Genomic DNA, 23,254 nt, shown 5'->3' on the forward strand with positions numbered 1-23,254 from the left:
ATTCTCTAAGATTATTATTCACGTCGGCACTAATGATGTTCGACTCCGCCAGTCGGAGATCACCAAAATTAATATTAAAGAGGTGTGTGAACTTGCAAGTACGATGTCAAGCACTGTAATTTGCTCTGGCCCCCTTCCTGTTCACCGGAGTGATGAGATAGTTAGTAGATTGTGTTCACTCAATGGCTGGCTGTCTGGGTGGTGTCCACGAAATAATATAGAATTCATAGACAATTGGAAAAGTTTTTGGGGCAAACCTGACCTGTTGAAAAGAGATGGTATTCATCCCTCCTGGGATGGTGCTGCTCTTCTCTCTAGTAATTTGGCTCATAGTCTTAGAGATAAAACATGACAATCTGGGCCTCAGGTCAGGAAGCAGACAGACTGGCTTAACCGACCGTCTGCTAGCGGCCTCACGTCACCAAGGTCAGATAAATCCCATCACATAGAGCCTCTTTCACCTAGATATCATCATATAGAGACTGTGTCTGTTCCCCGAACTTGGAAATCAAAAATACGTTCAAACCCATCTAAGGTTAAAAATTTAATTGATCTTCAACAAATAAAAAATAGATATAATACAAATGAGCAAATGATAAAGCTTGGGTTGCTGAATATTCGATCTCTTACTTCAAAAGCGCTAATAGTTAATGATATGATTACAGATTATAACCTAGATGTGCTGTGTTTAACAGAAACCTGGCTAAAACCAAACGATTACATTGCTTTAAATGAGTCAACCCCACAAGATTACGGTTATAAACATGAACCTCGTCTGAAACGCAAAGGAGGAGGTGTTGCTGTAATTTATAGTAATATTTTCAAAACCACTAAGAAATCTAGTTGTAAATATAATTCTTTTGAAGTGTTGGTGCTTAATGTAAAAATATCTAGTGTAAACGATAAATCACGTTTGAAAATTCTGCTGGCTACTGTATACAGGCCACCAGGGTACCATACAGACTTTATCAAAGAATTTGCGGACTTTCTATCAGAATTAGTATTGGCTGCAGATAAAGTACTAATTGTTGGTGACTTTAATATACACATAGATAATGAAAAAGATGCATTGGGATTGGCATTTAAAGACATTATAAACTCAATTGGAGTTAGACAACACGTGTCAGGACCGACTCATTGTCGTAATCATACTCTAGATCTAATACTATCACATGGAATAGATGTTGATGCCGTTGAAATACTGCAACAGAGTGATGACATCTCAGATCACTATCTAGTCTCGTGTAAATTACATTTAGCCAAGGCTGCAAAGCCGACTCCGTGTTATAAATATATTAGACCGATTACTTCTGCTACTAAAGATTGCTTTATCAATAATCTTCCTAATCAGTTTCATCATCTCAGCATCCCGGATAGCTTAGAAGAACTTGATATTGCAACAGAAACTTTTAACTCTCTCTTTTCCAGCACTTTAGACACAGCTGCTCCGCTGCGCTTAAAGAAGATTAAAGAACATAGTCCAACGCCGTGGCACAACGAGCACACTCAGGCCCTTAAGAGAGCAGCCAGAAAAATGGAGCGCAACTGGAAGAAAACAAAACTAGAGGTGTTTTGGATTTCATGGAAGGAGAGCTCGATTGCTTACAGAGAGGCTTTAAAAGCTGCTAGATCTGCTTATTTTTCAACCCTATTAGAATAAAATAAACATAATCCTAGGTATTTATTTGAAACAGTGGCTAAACTAACGAAAAAGAAAGCTTCAAGCCCAGAAGCTTCCAAGAAACACAGCAGTAATGACTTTATGAACTTCTTCACTTATAAGATCGATAATATCAGGGACAAAATTATAACTATGCAACCGTCTAATACAGTATCGCATCAGGAAGTGCATTGTAGTCTCCCTGAGGGAAAATTTGATTCATTCATTGCTATAGGAGAGGAAGAATTTTGCAAACTCGTCAAATCATCTAAATCCACAACGTGCATGTTAGACCCTATACCGACTAAGCTGCTGAAAGAGATGCTTCCAGATGTCATAGATCCTCTTCTTAATATCATTAATTCATCTTTGTCTCTAGGATACGTACCAAAAACCTTTAAGCTAGCTATGATTAAACCGCTTGTTAAAAAACAGCAACTTGATCCTACAAAACTAGTCAATTACAGGCCGATCTCTAATCTGCCATTTCTGTCAAAGATATTAGAAAAAGCAGTATCCTCACAACTGTGTTCCTTTCTTGAAAGAAATGATATCTGCGAGGATTTTCAGTCCGGATTTAGACCGTACCATAGTACCGAGACAGCTCTCGTTAGAGTCACAAATGATTTGCTCTTATCATCCGATCGTGGTTGTATCTCTCTATTAGTATTACTGGATCTTAGTGCTGCATTTGACACCATTGACCACAACATCCTTTTAAATAGACTCGAACATTATGTTGGCATTAGTGGAATTGCACTAGCATGGTTTAAATCATACTTATCTGACCGTTATCAGTTTGTAGCAGTAAATGAAGAGATGTCTTATCAATCACAAGTTCAGTATGGCGTACCACAAGGCTCAGTACTAGGACCGCTGCTGTTCACTCTGTATATGCTACCATTAGGAGATATCATTAGGAAACATGGAATTAGCTTTCACTGTTATGCCGACGATACTCAGCTGTATATTTCTTCAAAACCTAACGAAACCTACCAATTCACAAAATTAACGGAATGCATAGCTGATATAAAAAATTGGATGACTAGTAATTTCCTACTACTAAATTCAGAAAAAACAGAGATTCTAATTATTGGACAAAAAATTTCCACACGTAATAACCTAGAGTACTGTCTAACACTTGATGGCTGCTCTGTTAAGTCTTCGTCGTCGGTTAGGAACCTGGGTGTGCTCTTTGATACCAATCTTTCATTTGAAAGTCATGTGTCTAGTATCTGTAAAACCGCTTTCTTCCATCTTAAAAATATATCTAAATTACGTCATATGCTCTCAATGAATAATGCAGAACAATTAGTTCATGCGTTTATGACCTCAAGGCTAGATTATTGTAATGCTTTACTGGGTGGCTGCCCTGCACGCTTAATAAACAAACTACAGCTAGTTCAAAACGCAGCAGCTCGAGTTCTTACTAGAACCAGGAAGTATGACCATATTAGCCCCGTTCTGTCAACACTGCATTGGCTGCCTATTAAACATCGTATAAATTTTAAAATATTGCTGATCACTTACAAAGCACTAAATGGTTTAGCTCCGCAGTACTTGAGCGAGCTCTTAACTTATTATAGTCCTTCACGTCTACTGCGATCTCAAAATTCCGGCCAGTTAATAATACCTAGAATATCAAAATCGACTGCTGGCGGTAGATCCTTTTCCTATTTAGCACCAAAACTTTGGAACGGTCTTCCTACCATTGTCCGGGAAGCAGACACACTCTGTCAGTTCAAATCTAGACTAAAAACACATCTCTTCGGCCTAGCATACACATAACACATTATAGACTTATATAATTAGGCTGCATAGTTTAGAACAGCCGGGACCGGGAACACTTCCCGTAAATCCTGATGTACTTGGTACATCATAAGAAGGATGGCGTCTACGCTAATATTAGTCTCTCTGTCTATCCCGAGGTTTACCGCTGTCCACCGGAACCAGGCCGTATCCAGATCTGATGAAGGACCAGCGCCAGGACACGACGACGACGCCGCTGACCTGAAGTGTCAACCAGTCTCTCCTCCTCTCCACTCCGACTTCAACCAACCGGAACTGGACAAATACTCTGATTCATTCTGAACTTCATACACTGTTCACTCATTGGCCAGAGGAGAACTGGCCCCCGACTGAGCCTGGGTTCTCCCAAGGTTTTTTTCTCCATTCTGTCACCTGATGGAGTTTTGGTTCCTTGCCGCTGTTGCCTTACCTTCTGGCTTGCTTAGTTGGGGACATTTAATATTTAACAATATTATAGATCTGCCTTAAAGGTGGACGATGATGAAATTATGTTTTTTTGTATTATTTTCATGTTATCACTGTGAAGCTGCTTTGATACAATCTGTATTGTAAAAAGCGCTATATAAATAAAGATGACTTGACTTGACTTGACTTGACCTGCATGTCCTTTCTCACGGTCACTGCTCACTTGCCACAACATTCTTACAATGTAACCCTCAAATGTCCAAACCCTGTCAATCTCACTTCACTTGCTTTATTCACCAACTTAACCAAGTAGGTCACCAACTAAATCTTGTCACAAGGGGAGCTGCTAGAAATCTTGGGCCCCATGAAAGATTGCATGGGGTCGTGAAATTTTCACACGCAAGCAAACTAAATTCAAGTCTGTTTTTGGCTGGCCCTGAACACTTTTATTAACCTTTATATGTTGATGCCACTTACATGCAGCATACCTTTCTTTAGTATAAGTCACATCAATCCAAATGGCCTCAAATGTAATGGCCCTCAAAGAGACCCCAGTCAGTGCCAGGCCCTTTGCATCGTCCTAACTTACTAACATGCATATGCTGTCTTTTCCAGGTCATGTATTCAAGGGCCATTTGGCGGGAAGGAGACCAGGAGGAAGAGGGAGTAATTCCTCACAACTGGATTAATACACACACAAAAATTGTTAGATGGCCAAAAAGGCTATTAAAGACAAACTTGAACCCAAGGAAGACTGGATGAGCTTTCCATTAATAAAAATAAAAATAACTTCAGGTAACTTTTCTTTTGATGAATAGAGAATTGTTTTTTATTTTTATTTTAATGTTTGTAAGTTGAATTTTTCTATTTCTAGATAAGCGGAGTGAATGCAATCACTACAACATAACCAGTCAGGCAGAGCAGGAGGAGGTGGAAGAAGAAGAGGTGGTGATTAGATCAACAAGGACCCGGCCTAAAAAGGGAACGCCAGAGGGTTTTGTCAGAAATGGTATGTTTATCATTCACAAATAATTCTGACATTAGGAATATAAAGTCTGTTGATGAATTGGATGGTCAATGATTTTTGCAGAATCTACTGATTCAACTGTTGAGGATGTGAGCGTTAGGGGTAATGTATTTCTATAATTTCTATATTGAAGATATAACGTCTTCTGTGAACGCTGGCGCGACTCGCTGCCGCTGCTCTCCGATTGTTCATTTAATTTTGGGCTTTTTTCGGCTTTTTATTGAACTTTTACCTGCCTGTTGCCCTGCTGAGATATACTGTCACCGATTGCTGTTCATACCAGCTACACCTTGCTTCTCTACCTGACTTCCCGGTGTGAGCCAAAATGTGGATAAGCAAGTCGGCGATACTCATGTGGATTGCTGTGCTTCTCCTCACAAGTTCCTCGTCGGCCCTGTTTCAATACTCGGCTGCTGAGCTTCTCAAACTCTGCTTCAATCCGACTACCTCAGCAGTTTTACAATCGACGCTGCACTCTGGCCCGGAAAACGCTCGCTTACCTCGTCGGAGATATCTTCATCGTGGGTCCCGACGGAGTTTTAACATCGATGCCTCCACCTCAATCAACTCCTTCTGGTCTTCATCTCGTCGTCAACCGAGATCATCCAGCAGGAGGGTGGACCATAGTGTGCTAACCAGTCTACCTAGGTCTGCTAATGTTAGCTCTGTCTCCCACAAGAATAATCTTAGTGATCTCCACTTTGGATTATACAACATCCGATCACTTTCGGGCAAAGGACCTTTTCTCCAGGATTTCATCAATGACCGTAAATATGACTTTTTTAGTTTGACAGAGACCTGGCAGCAACCAAATGACTTTTCCCAGTTGAACGAAGCAACTCCCCCCGGGTTTGTTTACAACTGTCAACCCCGCGCTACAGGTCGCGGGGGAGGTCTCGCGATAATATATCGCGAGAGCTGGAGAATCTCGCCTGTCTCTGTGCCACTTTATCAGTCATTTGAGTCTCTTGTTATTAAACTAAATGGTCCATCCCCTATTATTGTAGCCACCGTGTATCGTCCACCTAAGCCCAATTCAGAATTCATTAATGAATTTTTAGCTTTTCTTACACTTATATCACCTCTCTCCCCTAATATTATCCTTCTTGGTGATTTTAACATCCATATTTATAATGACAATAACTACCTCACAAAAGACTTTAAATCATGTCTAAATAGTTTTGAATTGCAGCAGTTTATTAATTTCCCCACCCATTCGAAGGGCCATATCCTGGATCTACTTTGCTGCTTTGGTATCACTCCTTTTAACTGTACTGCATTGGACCTTCCCATCTCTGATCATAAACTTATTTCATTTGATGCTAAGGCGACACTGTTCAAAACGAAACTGCCACGTACAATCTCTTTCCGCAACATCAAGTCTATCGACCCAGCAGCTCTAGACTCTGGTATTGCCAATCTTCCTAATATTGACTTCACATCTACCCCTGATGAACTGCTCAGTCATTATGATTGTGGCCTACACCATCTCCTCGATAACTTGGCTCCATTAAAAACACGGACTGTTTCCTTTTCTCAATCTGCACCCTGGTTTACTTCTGAACATCGTCAAATGAAAGCTAGAGGTCGACAACTGGAACGCCTCTATAGAAAAACTGGTTTGGCCATCCACAAACAAATGTTTTTTACTCATTTACTTTCCTATAAAGATTCTCTTTCCACTGCAAAGTCCAACTACTATACAGCTCTAATAAGTTTGGGCTCTGGTAATTCTCAAGCACTTTTTTCACTGGTGCATAAAACACTCCGTTCTCCTGATTCTCTACCACTTCATTTTTACTCCACTGACTCTTGTAATTCTATTATGACATTTTTTACTACGAAAATTGATCGTATACATCAACAGTTACTCCCTCAGATCTCAACCCTCAAACTATCCTCTGATTTTCAAATATCTTCTTGTCATCTTTTCTCTGCCTTCACCCTCCCCTCTGCTGCTGAAATAGCCAACCTTGTTTGCAAATCTAAACCATCGACCTGCCAACTTGATCCTCTCCCGACTACATTGGTTAAAACGTGCATTCACTCCCTGACCCCTCTTATAACTGCAATTATCCATTCCTCGCTTAATACTGGTATTGTTCCGTCATCCTTTAAATCAGCTGCAATAACCCCCATTCTTAAGAAACCTGGAGCTGACCCCAGCGACTTTAACAACTTCCGCCCAATTTCCAACCTCCCCTTCCTTTCAAAAATTCTTGAAAAAACAGTTGCTTCTCAGATTCATGACCACCTCACCCACAATAGTCTCTATGAACAGTTCCAATCAGGTTTCCGTCCCTTTCATAGCACCGAAACAGCTCTTGTTAAAATAACCAATGACCTTCTTACGGCTGCAGATTCTGGATTACTAACAATTCTCATCCTCCTGGACCTGAGTGCGGCTTTTGACACCATTTCACACACCATCCTCATTGACCGATTAGCTTCCCTTGGATTATCTGACACACCACTGCACTGGTTTAAATCATATCTCTCTGGTCGTACTCAGTTTGTACAACTTAAAACATTTAGATCCCACTCTGCCCCCCTTTCCTCTGGTGTTCCCCAAGGCTCTGTCCTTGGACCCCTATTATTCATTATTTACCTTCTCCCTCTTGGCCATATTTTTCGCAAACATAACATCCAGTTCCATTGCTATGCAGATGACACCCAGCTCTACCTATCCACCAAACCCACTACATCTCTCCCTCCCATTTCCCTATCTAATTGCCTTCAGGAAATCAGATCCTGGTTTTCTTTAAACTTTCTCAAGCTCAACAGTGACAAAACTGAATTCCTCCTCATTGGCACCAAATCCATCCTCTCTAAAATAAATGATTTCTCTATCTTCATCGACAATTCATCTGTGTTCCCTTCCGCTCAGGTTAAGAGCCTAGGTGTCATCCTGGATAGCACTCTGTCATTTCAGTCCCACATTAATAACATCACTCGGTCAGCATATTTCCACTTACGTAATATTTCTCGTTTACGTCCATCTCTCACCCCCAACAGTGCTGAAATTCTGGTTCACACCCTGGTCACCTCCCGTCTAGATTATTGCAACTCTCTTCTTTATGGTCTACCTGACAAATTCATCCATAAACTACAACTGGTCCAAAACTCTGCTGCCCGTATTATTACCAGAACCCCCTCCATCAGTCACATAACACCTGTCCTGCAGCAACTTCACTGGCTTCCTTTCAAATATCGCATCATCTATAAGATTCTCCTCCTCACATTCAAAGCTATTAATAATCTTGCCCCTGAGTATCTCATTGAGCTTCTCCATATTAAGATTCCCGCCCGTTCGCTCAGGTCCTCCTCCTCCATTCAGCTCATCCTCCCTCATGCCCGTCTGGTTACCATGGGGTTTAGGGCTTTCAGTCATTCAGCCCCACATCTCTGGAACTCTCTGCCCCAGTACATTCAACACTCCACGTCCATAACCATTTTCAAAACTCAATTAAAAACTCATCTTTTTAGACAGGCATATTCTCTTTAGTTTTTAAATTTTTAATTCTTTTTTGCTGTTGTTGTTGTTTTACTATGTTATGATAATGTTTGTTCTCGTTGAATCAATGTTCAATGCAGTGTTTTATTGTTGATTTTGTAAGGTGACCTTGAGTGTTGAGAAAGGCGCCTATAAATAAAATGCATTATTATTATTATTATTATTATAATGCATTTTTAAATCCAGTCTCCAAATAAATATATTTTTTTACATTATGCCATAGATATGTTTATTTTACTTTATGTTGACTCTCTCTATAGGCATAAAGCTTCCTGACTACCCTACTGCACCAAAGAAGCTGCCGACCATTCAGGACAGCAGCATGTTACATAATGCATGTGAGTACAGATGGCAATTTCTGAAGCATGTTAATGTTGTGTGTACAACATGATAAATACAGGCTGATTGATGTGTTTCAGACTCTGAAGATAAAGCCATGTCTGTCAGTAATTGTGCATCTTTTAAATATTTCTCGCAAACACAGCACTTCACCAAAGAGACCCATTAACACCCAGTGAGTATTCATCTCATCACACTTTAAACTGTAAAAAAAAAAAAAAAAAAAATCCTTGTGTTTTTCAGGGTCTCGTGATTCAGCAAGAGTTTGTACCAGGGAAGACTATCGCTCAGGTAAGAACTCCGGATAAGAATATTTGTATTAATCCCAAAGGAAATTGACACAAAAAGCAATCTCTAAAGTGTGTAAGAAGTTGTATTAAGATTTTATTAAAAATTATTAGAAATGATAAAAAATGACTAGGAAGAAAAGGGAAAAAGTTAAGACTAACAATCTTCTGTTGCAGCAGTGGATCAGAGAAGTGAAAATTAGCATAATTTGATGGTGTGAAGTACTTACTGTTTCTCACAGATGAACAATTTTAGAGTGATTAGTCTTTCACTGAAAGTGCTCCAGTGAAGGGGGTGAAGATAATTATTTAGAATACTAAAAAGGCACAGTGTCAGTCATGAAATTGCCAAGTGATAGAAATAATTTAAAATTGTATTACTGTAGGTCCAGTGGTGGTTCCAGCGTGAGCAGAAGTGTCAGATCATGGCACAGCGATGAAGCAAGACACACAGTGAGATCCAGAAGTGGGGGCTCGAGGCACAGCGATGAAGCAAGACGCACAGTGAGATCCAGAAGTGGGGGCTCGAGGCACAGCGATGAAGCAAGACGCACAGTGAGATCCAGAAGTGGGGGCTCGAGGCACTGCAAAGAAGCAAGACACACAGTGAGATCCTGAAGTGGGGGCTCGAGGCACGGCAAAGAAGAAAGAAGCACAGTGAGATCCAGAAGTGGGGGCTCGAGGCACAGCGATGAAGCAAGACGCACAGTGAGATCCAGAAGTGGGGGCTCGAGGCACGGCAAAGAAGCAAGACGCACAGTGAGATCCAGAAGTGGGGGCTCGAGGCACTGCAAAGAAGCAAGACGCACAGTGAGATCCAGAAGTGGGGGCTCGAGGCACTGCAAAGAAGCAAGACACACAGTGAGATCCTGAAGTGGGGGCTCGAGGCACGGCAAAGAAGCAAGACGCACAGTGAGATCCAGAAGTGGGGGCTCGAGGCACGGCAAAGAAGCAAGACGCACAGTGAGATCCAGAAGTGGGGGCTCGAGGCACAGCGATGAAGCAAGACGCACAGTGAGATCCAGGAATGATCACAGCACACATCATGGCATAAGATCAACCGCAACCCCACCACCCATTGGCAGGCCAAGGCATGGTGAGTTCTATTTCTGAAGTGCAACATTAGTGCAGTGAGTAGTACGTATACTCATTGTTAGAATATAACCCATTTTTGAGGGGTTGTAAGGCGGCCCCAATATTTTAAAAATGTTGTGATGTAGTAATTGCTGAATCAGACTTTATGTGGTGCAGATGCAGTGACCAACAGAAGATGGACTTTCCCATTGCCTTGGAGTGGTAGGTTATCAATGTGTGACAGTGTCAACCTAAAAGTAAACAATTGGGCAACGAGAACCACCTGTCAGTCACATGTTCCCATACAAGGGGTGATATAAGTTGTTTAACAGATCTAGATGTACTGTAAATACCAGGAATTGAAAGCTGACATTCTGATCTTTAGTATCACATTGGTATTTTTATCTTAAACCCAAATGTCTTCAATGTACAACAAAAAGAAAGAAATTTGCCTTGCTGTTCACATAACTTTGGAGATGACTGTAATGATTGTGATCTTCATTTGTGTTTATTGATTTCAGTGTACCAGAAAAAAGTCCTAGACATACTTGCTGACATAAGAACTTGCTTAAAGCAAAGCCAACCTGCCAGTTCACCAGTTAACATCGAAAGGATGGAGACTTTGGAGGACTTTGACCGTGAAGAGGAATGTCTCCATGATGTGGAGGCCTATAATGCTTTGGTAGTAAAAGAGAACTAGCTTTATACAATACAATGCACTGACTCATTGTTAGGTTATTTTGGGGAGGGCCAGTCAATCTTATTGACTAAAGTTATTCTAACAGGTGCTGCAAATATCAAAAGTTGGCGGAAAGACCACCATGGACTGTGTCCACAAAGCCCTTGACAGGTACGTTAGTACAAACAGTATGGATTTTGTGTAAGGTCCAGGTGCTTTGTGTTTTTTTGAATGTCTGAATCACAATCCGCTTCATTGGCCATCCATGCATTGGTGCATGCATGAAGGAGCACCTTATTGGCTACCGAGACAGAGGTTAGGAAATTACCTGGTTTTGACCCCGGAATTAAGCCCACAAATATCCATCATGGCGGCGGCCAATTTCAGCCCGTTTAGGCGGAGTTTGCTAGCCTAGCACAGCCCATAGAAATGCATGGGAGGGGGAGGAGCTTCTCACTGTCTCCAGTTATATTAATATCCATGGCGTAAACCCCCCTTACTGACATGACTGTGTGTATGCAGAATATTATTTGTGTATGTGTTTGTGGCCACAGAACATACTTTCTCCTATTGATTTCTAAATGTAAATTATTTTCCTTTAGACTCTTCTCTAATGCCGTAATGGCATCTTTTAATATGAAGGGGAGGGGGCAAAAAGGCAAGAGGCCTTTCGGAAACACAAAGATATACAGAGCACTACAAGGTAAAGCCAGATAAAAAAAAAGAATGAGGGACTTGATGTATGACTGCAGAGTGCCTTTGTATGATAGTAATTATGTGTGTTTTTGTACTTGTGCAGATGCAGTTATGAAGTTCGACCAAACGGCTACGGAGGACTCCATTAGAACTTTCACCTCGGAACACCTTAAACACGCACCACAAAGAAGTGGAGGTGGAGGGTTCACTCCACATAGTCACTGATCATGTACACATGAAGAGTTCAGATGCAAAAGCCTCAAAGAAATTTTCTTTTAGAATGATAATTATCAAGCTTGTATATTTAAGTTCAGTAATTTCACTTTAATTAAATATACAAGCTTGATAAAAAAATTATCATTCTAGAAGTAAATTTAAAATGGCACTTTAAGGCTTTTGCATCTGAACTCTACACACACACACTCAACATTTGCGTCTTGTTTTGCACTTGTGTGATAGTTGTGTAACTGAAATTGTGCAGATCAAACAGTGATTTACAAAAAATAAAAACAATAAAAATGAGTGGGGATTTAATTGATTTCTTAAACCTCAGTGCATAACTGTATGCCTATCCTTTTCCAGTGGGTGGAGGGCCTGTTTTCTGGACCAGTTAATTTTCCTGTAGCGTTTGGCTCAGAGGCAGGTTTCAACTGGAAATGGATGGATTAGGCTACATTGGAATGTGTTTCCAGTTGAGTTAGAGTGGTGGTGGAAAGGAAAGCAATCAAATGAAGCAACCGAAAAATGAACTGGAACAGTTGAAATGAGACAAAGGTTATAACCAGTGCAGTATCAAAGCACTGTATCTGTACGTTAATACAGGACGTTTGTTGGACGACTAAATAAGACGTCGTTTGGCGTCACAGTCTGCACCTTTAAGGTATAAAAATGTGACGTCCACAATGACCACATTTGGTGTCAAGTTCCTCCTCTTGTTCAACGTCCAAAGGACACAAGGACAACTCAAATCACTTTTATTTTTTCTGGTTCTTTGTCAGCTGATTTATCTGTTCAGTGAATTAGGTTGTAAACCTTTAAAGACAGAGAACACAGTTACAATAGTACACATAGTTACAATAGCAGACAGTTACAATAGCAACCTATAAATTTCAACATTTTAAAATGAATTAATGATGAATTAACTACTTAAGCCTTTTAAATGGAAAACCATTATTTCAAACACCATGAAAATAAATAAACATTACAACCAACCATTGGCGTCTTTGGACTGAACCTACGAGTGAACTTGGAGTGTCTTCTCTCTGAAGTGTGTTTGTCTGAATGACTGAGGAACACAATGCCTTAACAGGTGCGCCAAATCAGTGACAATGACAAGCAGCTGGTTTGCTGCTGCTGGTGCACTCTGGGAAATGTATTTCTTTGTGACTCATTCCTGAGATTCAGCTCAACACCTCCCACTTGAGCTCCTGGTTTTCTCAAACCCAGAGAGGTCACACAAGTCCTTCACACCTCTGCTTGTTCTTCAGTGGGAAGTAGAATGACAAGGCGTCTGACATCTCTATGAAGAATTGTGGCTGGAATTTTGGTTTGGAGCCTCTTGGTTCTTTTACTATTAGCTCTTGTGGGCCCTTCTTTGCCGTTCGCCTTTGTGATGTGAACAGGATAGCTGGGAAAAGTCTTCACAAGCACATCTCTTACGATGCCTTTGCTGTCAGCATTGACACTGACCACTCTAGCTAGCTTGTACTGTCCTCTCAGGGCGTTTTGGTCAGCTAACCAGACCACATCTCCAACAGCAACATTTCGCTCTTTGGTGTGCCATTTGTTCCTTATGAACAGATTAGGTCCAGCCAATTGGCTCCACTTCTTCCAGAAATTGTTTAATTCTGCTTGAATTTGTTTAAGTCTTCTGTAAGGGTAGCCATCAAACTGAAAAATCTCCAGGGTCTCCCTTTGGATTGGCACGTCCTAAAAGTAGAGAATTTGGGGTGATGTACTCTACACAATCTTCTCTGCTTTGAGTTCTTGCATCGATGGGCCTCTCATTTGCAAGGTTGGCTGCCATGAAGAGAAAAGTTTGGAATTCTCCCCATGTGAAAACACCATCTCCACCAAGGTTGCTTAACGCCCGCTTCACTACTTTGACAGCTGCCTCTGCTGCACCATTCCTATGGGGAGAGTCAGCAGGGTGGATCTTCCACGACCATTCTGTACCATGCTTGGCAGCTGTGTCTTCAAGCTCAGACATGTTTAGTCGGTCAAGGAACCTGTGAAGCTTCTCCAGTGCAGGTCTGGCTCCTACAAAGTTAGTGCCAGGGTCTGACCAGAGTTTCCTGGGGTGTCCTCTCAGTGAAGTGAACCTTTGATAGGCTAGCAGGAATCCTTCAGATGACATGTCACTCACCACTTCAGTGTGTATGGCTCGGGAAGCCATGCAACAGAAGACTATTCCCCATACTCTGAGTCTAGTTCTCTTCTTGACCTCATCTTTTACTTCATAAGGGCCGAACAGGTCCATAGTGGTGAATTCAAAAGGTGCAGCTGGGCCTGTTCGCTCTAGAGGCAGGTCAGCCATGATTTGTTGACACTGTTTTGCCTTGTTCTTCCTGCAGACCACACAGCTGTCAACCATTTTCTTGGCAAGTCTACGACCTTTAATTACCCAGGCTTTCTTCCTCATCCGGAGAAGGGTTCCTGCCACTCCCTCGTGGTTTGCTTTGTGGGATTCCTGTGCCAGCAGTGTAGACACCCATGCTTCAAATGGTAAAACTGGCACTGCGGTCTTATCTTCGTTGAACGTCTGAATTCTGCCCCCGCAAACTAGCAGTCCGGAGTTCACATCTTTGTATATTGCCAGTCTGCTTAGAGTTGTGTCTGGAAAAACTGTACCTTCTTGAGCTGCTAGGAAGATGTCTTTAAGTGCATCTTCATGTTCTTTGACAGTCAGCACAGCTTGCATGGGTGATCTAACCTCCCACTTTGACTGTTTAGGGGCCCGGCACTTCCTCTTTAGCCACTGCTTGGCAGCAAGACAAACCCAGGCAACAACTCTCACCAGCTTGGACAGGCTACTGGATCTTCTTACTTCCACAAGATCTCTAACCCAGCCAGTGGGCTTCCTTCTTAGAAGAAGAGTTGGGCTTACCACAGGTATCCCCTCTTGAGTCTTACTCTCTGGACTTTCCTAAGTGCCTCGTAGGTCTTCTTTCTGACGACTACTACTTCTTGCTTGAGCTCTCGTTAATGCACCTGAGAATGCCTTTCTCTGGAGCTTGTTTACACTCTCCCTGGCGTGAGCTGCAATCTCTCCAGCTGATTTTATAGGCCACTCCTCCACTGGCCACTTCAGGAACTCTGGTCCATTTTGCCATGTGGAATTCTCCCTCAAATCTTCAGGAGCGCCCCCTCTCGTTATGATGTCAGCTATGTTTTGATCTCCACGGATCCACCACCAGTCTTGCACTAGTCCAGCCTTCTGGATTTCACCCACTCTATTTGCAAAGAAGGTTTTGTACCCATAACTGACTCTTTGAATGGCTCCCAAGATCGTTTGACTGTCGAGTAGATGGAACCATCTCTCGATCTTCATTCGAGCATGCTTTTCCACATACTTCCTGATCCTGGCTGCGAAGACAGCACCACAGATCTCAGCTTTTACAGCTTCTCCCTTCTGATCCAGGGGTGTCAGCTTGGCTTTTGATTCAACGAATCGAACCTCAGTGCCTTGACTTGTCTCCCATCTTAAGTACATCACAGCTCCATAGGATTTGTCACTTCCATCGGAGAATGTAATGCCCCAAGGTTTCCCTTCCCAGCCAGCTGGTGTGAGGCTCCTGTGGAATTTCACCTGTCCAAGTAGCACATATTCTTCAAAAAGCTGTATGCCTTCTTCTCTTAGGCTTTCTGAGAGAGGTTGGTCCCAAGTTCCTTGGGTTAGTTTCCCACCCCCTCCCTCTTGGAATGCTTTTCTTACCAGAATTGCTCCCTTCTGTTTGACAGGTGTAACTAAGCCAATTGGGTCGTACAGTCCAGCCACTTGGCTTAAGAGAGCCCTCCTAGTAAGTGGGTTAGGGGTCTCAGTTCTAACCTCCTCCTTCAGAAGATCTTTCCCAACTCTCATCTTCTTTTTCCTTTTGGAAAAGTTAACTGAGGTTAACATGTAGAGCTTGTCTTCATCCATTTGGTAGCCGATGCCCAAGGCTTTGTTGTCTTCGTCCCTCATTTGATTTGGAAGAATTAAGGTTTTACCTTGAGTTTCTGTTAGAACCTCCTCCGTCTCCATTCCTTGCCTCCCACTTTGCCCTGACCGGATCCATGGTTTTAGGAAGAAACCTCCAGCTTTCAAAATCTCTTCAACATTTGCTGTGATTTTGTCCAGTTTTTTTAGGTCATTTTGGGAGGTTAAGAGGTCATCCACATAACTGTCCTCTTCAATGACTCTGCGCTCGTCCTCTAGGTGAAGAAAGTTGGGCAGGCGTGCCGTCTCCCTCATAGCCAACTGAGCTATGCAACCAGCAGGTCTGTCCCCAATGTTGACTCTGGTGATTGCATATTCACCTATCTCTTCATCTAGGCTGTCCCTCCAGAGCAGGGATGTTCAACTTCGGTCCTGGAGGGCCACTGTCCTACAGAGTTTAGCTTCAACCCTGACAAAAGCTCTTTTCTAGTAATCCTGAAAACATTGATTAGCTTGTTCAGGTGTGTTTAATTAGGGTTGGAGCTAAACTCTGCAGGACAGTGGCCCTCCAGGACTGAAGTTGAGCATCCCTGCTCCAGAGGAACCTGTGAAGATGCATCTCACGCTCCTCCAGCCATACAGAGTTATACATCTTTTTGATGTCTCCTAGAGATGCATACGTCCCTTCTCTGAACCTCAGCAGGACAGCTCTGATAGGGTTGAGAACGTCTGGTCCCTTCAGAAGAAGATCATTCATACCTACGCCTTTGTATCTCTGGCTACTATTCCATACAATACGAATTGGTGTTGTCACCAAATGAGGGTTTGGTGCCACCAGGTGGCTTACGTACCACACTGGTCCGTTCCACTCGTCTATGATTTTGTTGGTGAGTTTTATGGCTGCGCCTCGTTCGATCATTTCATGGATCTGGGTAGCATATGCGACTTTCCAGTCTGGCTCTCTGCTTAGTTGCTTCTCCATCCTTAAGAAACAAGCCTGGACTGCACCTTTGTTGTTTGGGAGAGAGGCTGGATCTACGGTCCAAGGATACTTTGCATCCCAATGTGGAGCTGGTGTGTGAACATCCCCCTTCTTGTAGGTGAGGCCTCCTTTTATGATCTCCAGTTCCCTCTCCTCTGCCAGGGTCATTTCTTTTCCTCCTGGTGGACAGTTTCCACATCGGCATCCTCCACATCTTGGGTCACATGCAGCTCCGATGCTGTCCCAGTGCCACCACTCAAGGAACTCATGGTTACTGACAGCTGTAAATCTGGTCTGAGCCACATCCTCTTGCTGTAGCTGGGCTGTGTCAGTTGTTGGACTTGTGATTTCTTGATATTTGACAGCTGCTGTCCTCATGGAGCGAGCAAAGTGTGTTCTGGACTCATATGCTGCAACCTCCACTTCTTCAAATAAGTCGGGATGTGCTCCACCCACTGTCTTTCCCAATGGTCCCTCCCACAAGACGAGGTCTCCAATGATTTTTACCCTCTGGGGAGCGAGTCTTCCCTCTCGGTGGCTAATGAGAAGTTCAACCTCTTCTGGCCTTTCCAATTCTTTAAGTTCGACTTCTGGGAAGAATTTTCTCAACTTCTCAGGTTCAATTACTTGATGCACTCTGGCGATTTCATCTAAGCCGTAGCAGACCATTTCATGAGCTCTCTCAGTTCCTTTAGGGGTCTTTACTCTGACTTTGAGGAGATACCTTCGTGTGTTCACTTCCATAGCCATACCACCAACCCCATGCACAACTAAAGTTATCTTCTCATGCCTTAACCTCAGTCTTTCAGCAGCCTTATGGGTGATGTAGTTCGTATCTGAAGCAAGGTCAATTAAAGTCCCAATCTTCTGCCCTGCGTTTGCAGTGACTTGCATCAACATCATGATGACAGGAAGTTCAGAGAGCCCATTCCTCTGCAGTAGCTCAGACTGGCCTGAAGCATCGAGTGTCACTGCGGTTCTGTTGGTGTTGGTGAAAGCCTTTCTGCATCGATCTGCCATTTCTGGAGAAAGTTCAGACAAGATGTCCTGTTGTTCCTCCGTTAGTTTGCTTTCACCTTTGCCGTCTTTTCCACGCTTTCTCTCTTCCCCTCTTCTAACATCTCCCTTTGGGCAGAGGAAAAAATGGTGGTCTGGGGCACCACCTTCCCTTTTACAGTCTTTATTTCTGCATAGGAAAGTGTCTCTGCAGTATCCATCTTCATCATGGCATCCGAGACATTTTCTGCATGCTCCCAGCTTTCTCAATACAGCTCTCTTTTCTGATAGCTTAAGTCTTTTGAACTTTCTACAGAAGAATATTTTGTTGTTGTGCCCTCCATCACCACAGACACCACATACTTCATCAAACTCTTCTTTCTTTGTGGTTTTTGTTGAGGCGATATTTCGGTCATACTTGTCTGAACGATCTGATTTCTCCACCTTCTCCACAGTTCTGAGCTGTTCGAGTCTCTCCAGTATTTCTTCTTGACTTTTCAGGAACTTCAAGAGCATGACAAAGTGGTTGTCTGATGTGACATTGTTTCTGGGTTCAACCATGAACATCACCCAATCTCTTTTAATAAAGTCAGGCAATTTGCTTTCAATGGTTTTAATTACCAGTGGGTTATTTATGGCTCCAGAGTTTCCTAACTCTGTAAGATCTGCTAGGGCCTTCTCCACTGTCTGTATGAGGTCAATGACCTTTCTTGGCTGGTTCCCTCTCACATGTGGCATCTTCTCCAGCTCTTCAAGGATTTCCACTGTGATGGTTGACTTGTTGCCATATCTGTTCTCCAGGACTCTGAACATGTCTTTGGCAGTGGTGTAGGTTGAAAGTCTGAGGTCTTTTGAGATTTTGTCATCCACACCCTCCAAGAGTTGAATTTTCTTAACTTCAGTTGATCCGGATGGCTCTCCCTGCCTTTGCAGGCTTTCCCAGTCTTTCCTCCTTCTGTGATATTCTCTCTTGCTTCCATTGAAAATAGGTAGAGAGGTTGGCTTGATTCTCACTATTGGAGTGGGTGTTGCTGGTAGGGGTAGTAGTGGTCTTGTGCCTTGCCCATTGATCGTCCGTGCAGTGGCAAATTCAGCTTTCCTTACCTCAAGCCTGTAGTAGGATGCTCTTACGTCCTTGACTCTTCCATCTAATTCGTCCTTTAATTCTACAGGGATCCATCTCTCCCATGTAGACATTGCTGAGATGGCCTCCTTTATTCTCTTGTCCAAGAGAGCGAGGTGCACTTCATAGCCCTCCAAATTGGCACTTTCCACAGGCACATCAGCCGCTTTATCATTGCCTTTTTCTGCTTCCAGGATTGCCACAAGAAGTTCACTCCTTCCATACCTCGACCACAGGTTTGTTTGAACAATGTTTCTTATCTCCGCCAACTTTGTTTCACCTTCCTTAACAGATCTATCAATGTCGACCTCTTGCTGTTCATCAAGACCTGCTTCCTTATCCTCAGTCTTAATGTCAGCCTCCAGTCCAATCCTGTAGTCATCATTGGCATCGAGCATCTTTCTGAAACAGTCTGAAAGCTTAGAGAATTCCTCCTTTAACTCCACTTGAAGCATGCTGCTTGCTTCTCTTGAAATGAAGTTGGCTTGTCTGGTGAAGCTGCTTTTTGCAGTGGTCCTCTCCCTTTTGAGCTGCTGGACCGACTTCCCCAGGACATCTTCCGCCATCTTGACTTTCTCTGCGTCAACAGCTTATTTCTTGATCTGAAGCCGTTTATCCTCAGGGCCAGGCCGCTCCGCTTGGTTTACAACTGTCAAGTTCCTCCTCTTGTTCAACGTCCAAAGGACACAAGGACAACTCAAATTTCCAACTCAAATCACTTTTATTTTTTCTGGTTCTTTGTCAGCTGATTTATCTGTTCAGTGAATTAGGTTGTAAACCTTTAAAGACAGAGAACACAGTTACAATAGTACACATAGTTACAATAGCAGACAGTTACAATAGCAACCTATAAATTTCAACATTTTAAAATGAATTAATGATGAATTAACTACTTAAGCCTTTTAAATGGAAAACCATTATTTCAAACACCATGAAAATAAATAAACATTACAACCAACCATTGGCGTCTTTGGACTGAACCTACGAGTGAACTTGGAGTGTCTTCTCTCTGAGGTGTGTTTGTCTGAATGACTGAGGAACTCAATGCCTTAACAGGTGCGCCAAATCAGTGACAATGACAAGCAGCTGGTTTGCTGCTGCTGGTGCACTCTGGGAAATGTATTTCTTTGTGACTCATTCCTGAGATTCAGCTCAACATTTGGAGTATAATTAGCCCTTATACAGAAATTATATGGACGTTAATACAGGACGTTTGTTGGACGACTAAATAAGACGTCGTTTGGCGTCACAGTCTTCACCTTTAAGGTATAAAAATGTGACGTCCACAATGACCACATTTGGAGTATAATTAGCCCTTATAGAAATTCTACGGACGTTAATACAGGACGTTTGTTGGACGACTAAATAAGACGTCGTTTGGCGTCACAGTCTTCACCTTTAAGGTATAAAAATGTGACGTCCACAATGACCACATTTGGAGTATAATTAGCCCTTATAGAAATTCTACGGACGTTAATACAGGACGTTTGTTGGACGACTAAATAAGACGTCGTTTGGCGTCACAGTCTTCACCTTTAAGGTATAAAAATGTGACGTCCACAATGACCACATTTGGAGTATAATTAGCCCTTATACAGAAATTATATGGACGTTAATACAGGACGTTTGTTTGACGACTAAATAAGACGTCGTTTGGCGTCACAGTCTTCACCTTTAAGGTATCAAAATGTGACGTCCACAATGACCACATTTGGAGTATAATTAGCCCTTATACAGAAATTATATGGACGTTAATACAGGACGTTTGTTGGACGACTAACTAAGACGCCATTTGGCGTCACAGTCTGCACCGTTAAAGTATCAACATGGGACGTCCACAATGACCACATTTGGAGTACAATTAGCCCTTACACAGAGGTCCTCTGGTCGTTAATACAGGACGATCATTAGACGACAAAAAAAGACGTCGTCTGGCGTTACAGTCTGCACCCATAGGGGACCAAAATGAGACGTCCACAACGACCATAGCTGGACTACATTTAGCCCTTAAACAGAAGTCCTGTGGAAGTCCATACAGGAAGTTCGGTAGACGTCGGAAAAATACGTTGATTGGCGTCACAGTCTGCACCCTCCTGATACCGACATAGGACGGACAAGCACACCGTTGAAACTACGTCATCTGGAGGTAACTTTGCGCAGGGGGGAGCGTCTCCAAAGCCATGCCTCCTCTGCAAAGAGCCAGGAGGAGAGTGTGCTAAGTGTTTTTACAGAGTGTCTTAGGCCACATTTACACATAGCCGGGTATTTAGAGAAACGAATATTTCTCCCCCTCCGTTTTCAATAATAACATCGTGCACACAACCCGCATAAATACGCCGTCGAGCGCCTTTATAACTATGCTAAACCTATGGGCGGCAGTGTAGGGAGAAGGATAAAGCCATGCAAGCCAATCAGAGTCCTCAGAATCGACAAGAGAGAACCTAAAACCCCGTTTCTCCCAGTTGACACGACAACATATAACCGGCGTTTTCAGAAATCTCCACTTTGGCCGGAGTTTTTAGAAATGATCGTTTTCTGGGATAAAAACGGCGTTTTCGTGTAAATGACAGGCCAAAACGCAGAGAAATATCTGCGTTTTCCCATCGTGTAAACGGGGCCTTAAGCTAAATTAACATTTAAAAGACATCAGAATGAATGTAATGAGTACGGGTGGGCGATCTTACCAACATTGCATATCACGATCTTAAAAGAAACAATCACGATCCATGAACTTAATCGTGATCTTCCCAATTTTGAGATGCACTATCAAGAATATTCAGACTGGAATATTGATTTTTTTTTAAAATAGAAAAAAATGTCTACATTAAACAGCCTTATTTTAGATTGTAACAAAGATTTGTTTGAATTATATAAATGCGTATATTTACTGAATTCTCATGGTAAATGAGAAATTATTAATAGTGTTTGCCTTTCTGTTACTAGTAATATAAGAGCAAACACTATAATACTTTTTCGTATACTGTTTACTTTCTTTGTTCTATCGAACAACAGGTTCTATTCAGTAACGTATTAGACAAAACTGTTAAAACAGAGACCACAAACTAATGAAGATGAAGAATAGAAGCGCTGTGTGCTCAGGGCCACCCATAAAAATAAATAAACGTCTGGCGTGTCGTCAAAATAAAAGTCCTGCTGTTACAAGGACTGAATTCCTGCAATTCGCTTGAAAAGTAGAATGTCGATCACGATATAAAATCGTCAGATTGCCTACCCCTAAGTTAGAGTTCTGAAAAATTAAAGATGTCAAACGGAAAGGTACTATGTGGCTACTGTTTTTATAGGTTTTTATTTTATTTTTTTACCTGTGACAACATTGTAGAGATGGAGCTTGGTGAAAGCAAGCTTCCCCTTCCCCCCCTTCATATTAAAACTGGCCATTACCTCATTTGTCATCAATCTGTGGATACAAAGGGAAGAGGATTTTAATGTCCAAATAATTAATTATATACAATACATTATGAAACGGTTGTTATAGTTTAGTAGGTTTGTCATATCTAATGCAGATGTCACACTGGTTCTACTGTTGGCAGAAAAATCTGTAAATAATTAATATCATATTTGGATATTGCATATTGGATTAGTAAATTTAGTATTTTATTTGAATCAAATGTACAAATAGTGTTCCTATTTTTACTGCAGGGGTTTGTTAATTTTAAACTAGTCGGTTTCTAAACTTCTGTTTATACTACAGGGCCGTTGAATGCTTGAATCTGATTGGTTGACGAACGTTCTGAGGTGTGCAATTATATTCAGGGAACCGCACGGCTAAAGTAGTTCCGGCAGGTCTTAACCGTATTACAGTTCCATATCACTTCGCGTAGTCAACTGTAATAACGGAAAATATAATACAATTCATAACAAGAAAACTGCAGCCACATGCGCTCGATCTGCAATTTCCAATGTCTAACTTCACAATCAATGGAAATATGCAGTTTAATTTTAATAAATAAAGTATATATAGTTCTATATATAATCAATAGAAAATTTAAAATAATATTTCAATAAATTGATAGTCCTGCTGCAGATAATATAACAAATAAAAAATTATTGATTGGCCTATACTTGTTAAAAGGGCTTTGTGTTTCATTTATTAGGCTAGTCTGTCACTAATAGAAAAAAAAGAATGAACGAATTAATTAAAACGAATTGAATAAATAAATAAATAAATAATATTGACGCGAATGCTTCTTTCTCTCTCATAACTGCATTAATAACTGCATAAAGCCGGGGACACACTTACTGTAGCCTAAGGCCGGTTATGAATGTAAGTTGATACTTATCTGCATGCACGCGTGTTCAGCGCGTTCAGTCTGTGTTCACAGCGGTGTTTAAAATCTGCTGCATTCACAGTCTGAGAATGTTTCTAGTCGTTACGTGTGTCCAGCATTAAGTGGCCTTTAGTCTGCTATCAGCGGCTCAGACCTCCGTTACTAACTCTAAAATGACGTTTTGGAATTAGCAACGGAGCATGCAGTTTAGATGCGCAAGGAATTAGTCCTACATA

General features: G+C 42.0%; 2 protein-coding genes across 2 annotated transcripts; both read left to right on the top strand.

Moving 5' to 3' along the window:
• Positions 1-4,584: 4,584 nt before the first annotated feature.
• On the top strand, positions 4,585-8,923 carry LOC306997454 (uncharacterized protein; the record flags this gene model as incomplete). Its single annotated transcript, XM_079610759.1, has 5 exons — positions 4,585-4,669; positions 4,749-4,883; positions 4,965-5,003; positions 8,676-8,753; positions 8,835-8,923. 5 exons carry the CDS (start codon positions 4,585-4,587, stop codon positions 8,921-8,923), a joined length of 426 nt encoding a protein of 141 aa, XP_079466885.1.
• A 981-nt stretch (positions 8,924-9,904) lies between these two features.
• Positions 9,905-11,715, top strand: LOC306997455 (uncharacterized protein; the record flags this gene model as incomplete). The annotated part of the gene is made up of 6 exons (XM_079610760.1): positions 9,905-10,137; positions 10,293-10,337; positions 10,637-10,797; positions 10,901-10,965; positions 11,397-11,497; positions 11,594-11,715. Exons 3-6 carry the CDS (start codon positions 10,729-10,731, stop codon positions 11,713-11,715), a joined length of 357 nt encoding a protein of 118 aa, XP_079466886.1. The 5' UTR covers positions 9,905-10,137; positions 10,293-10,337; positions 10,637-10,728.
• Between the last annotated feature and the right edge of the window lie 11,539 nt (positions 11,716-23,254).

This window comes from Phoxinus phoxinus (genome assembly GCF_949152265.1).
Source record: "Phoxinus phoxinus genome assembly, chromosome: 4".
NCBI lineage: Eukaryota > Metazoa > Chordata > Actinopteri > Cypriniformes > Leuciscidae > Phoxinus > Phoxinus phoxinus.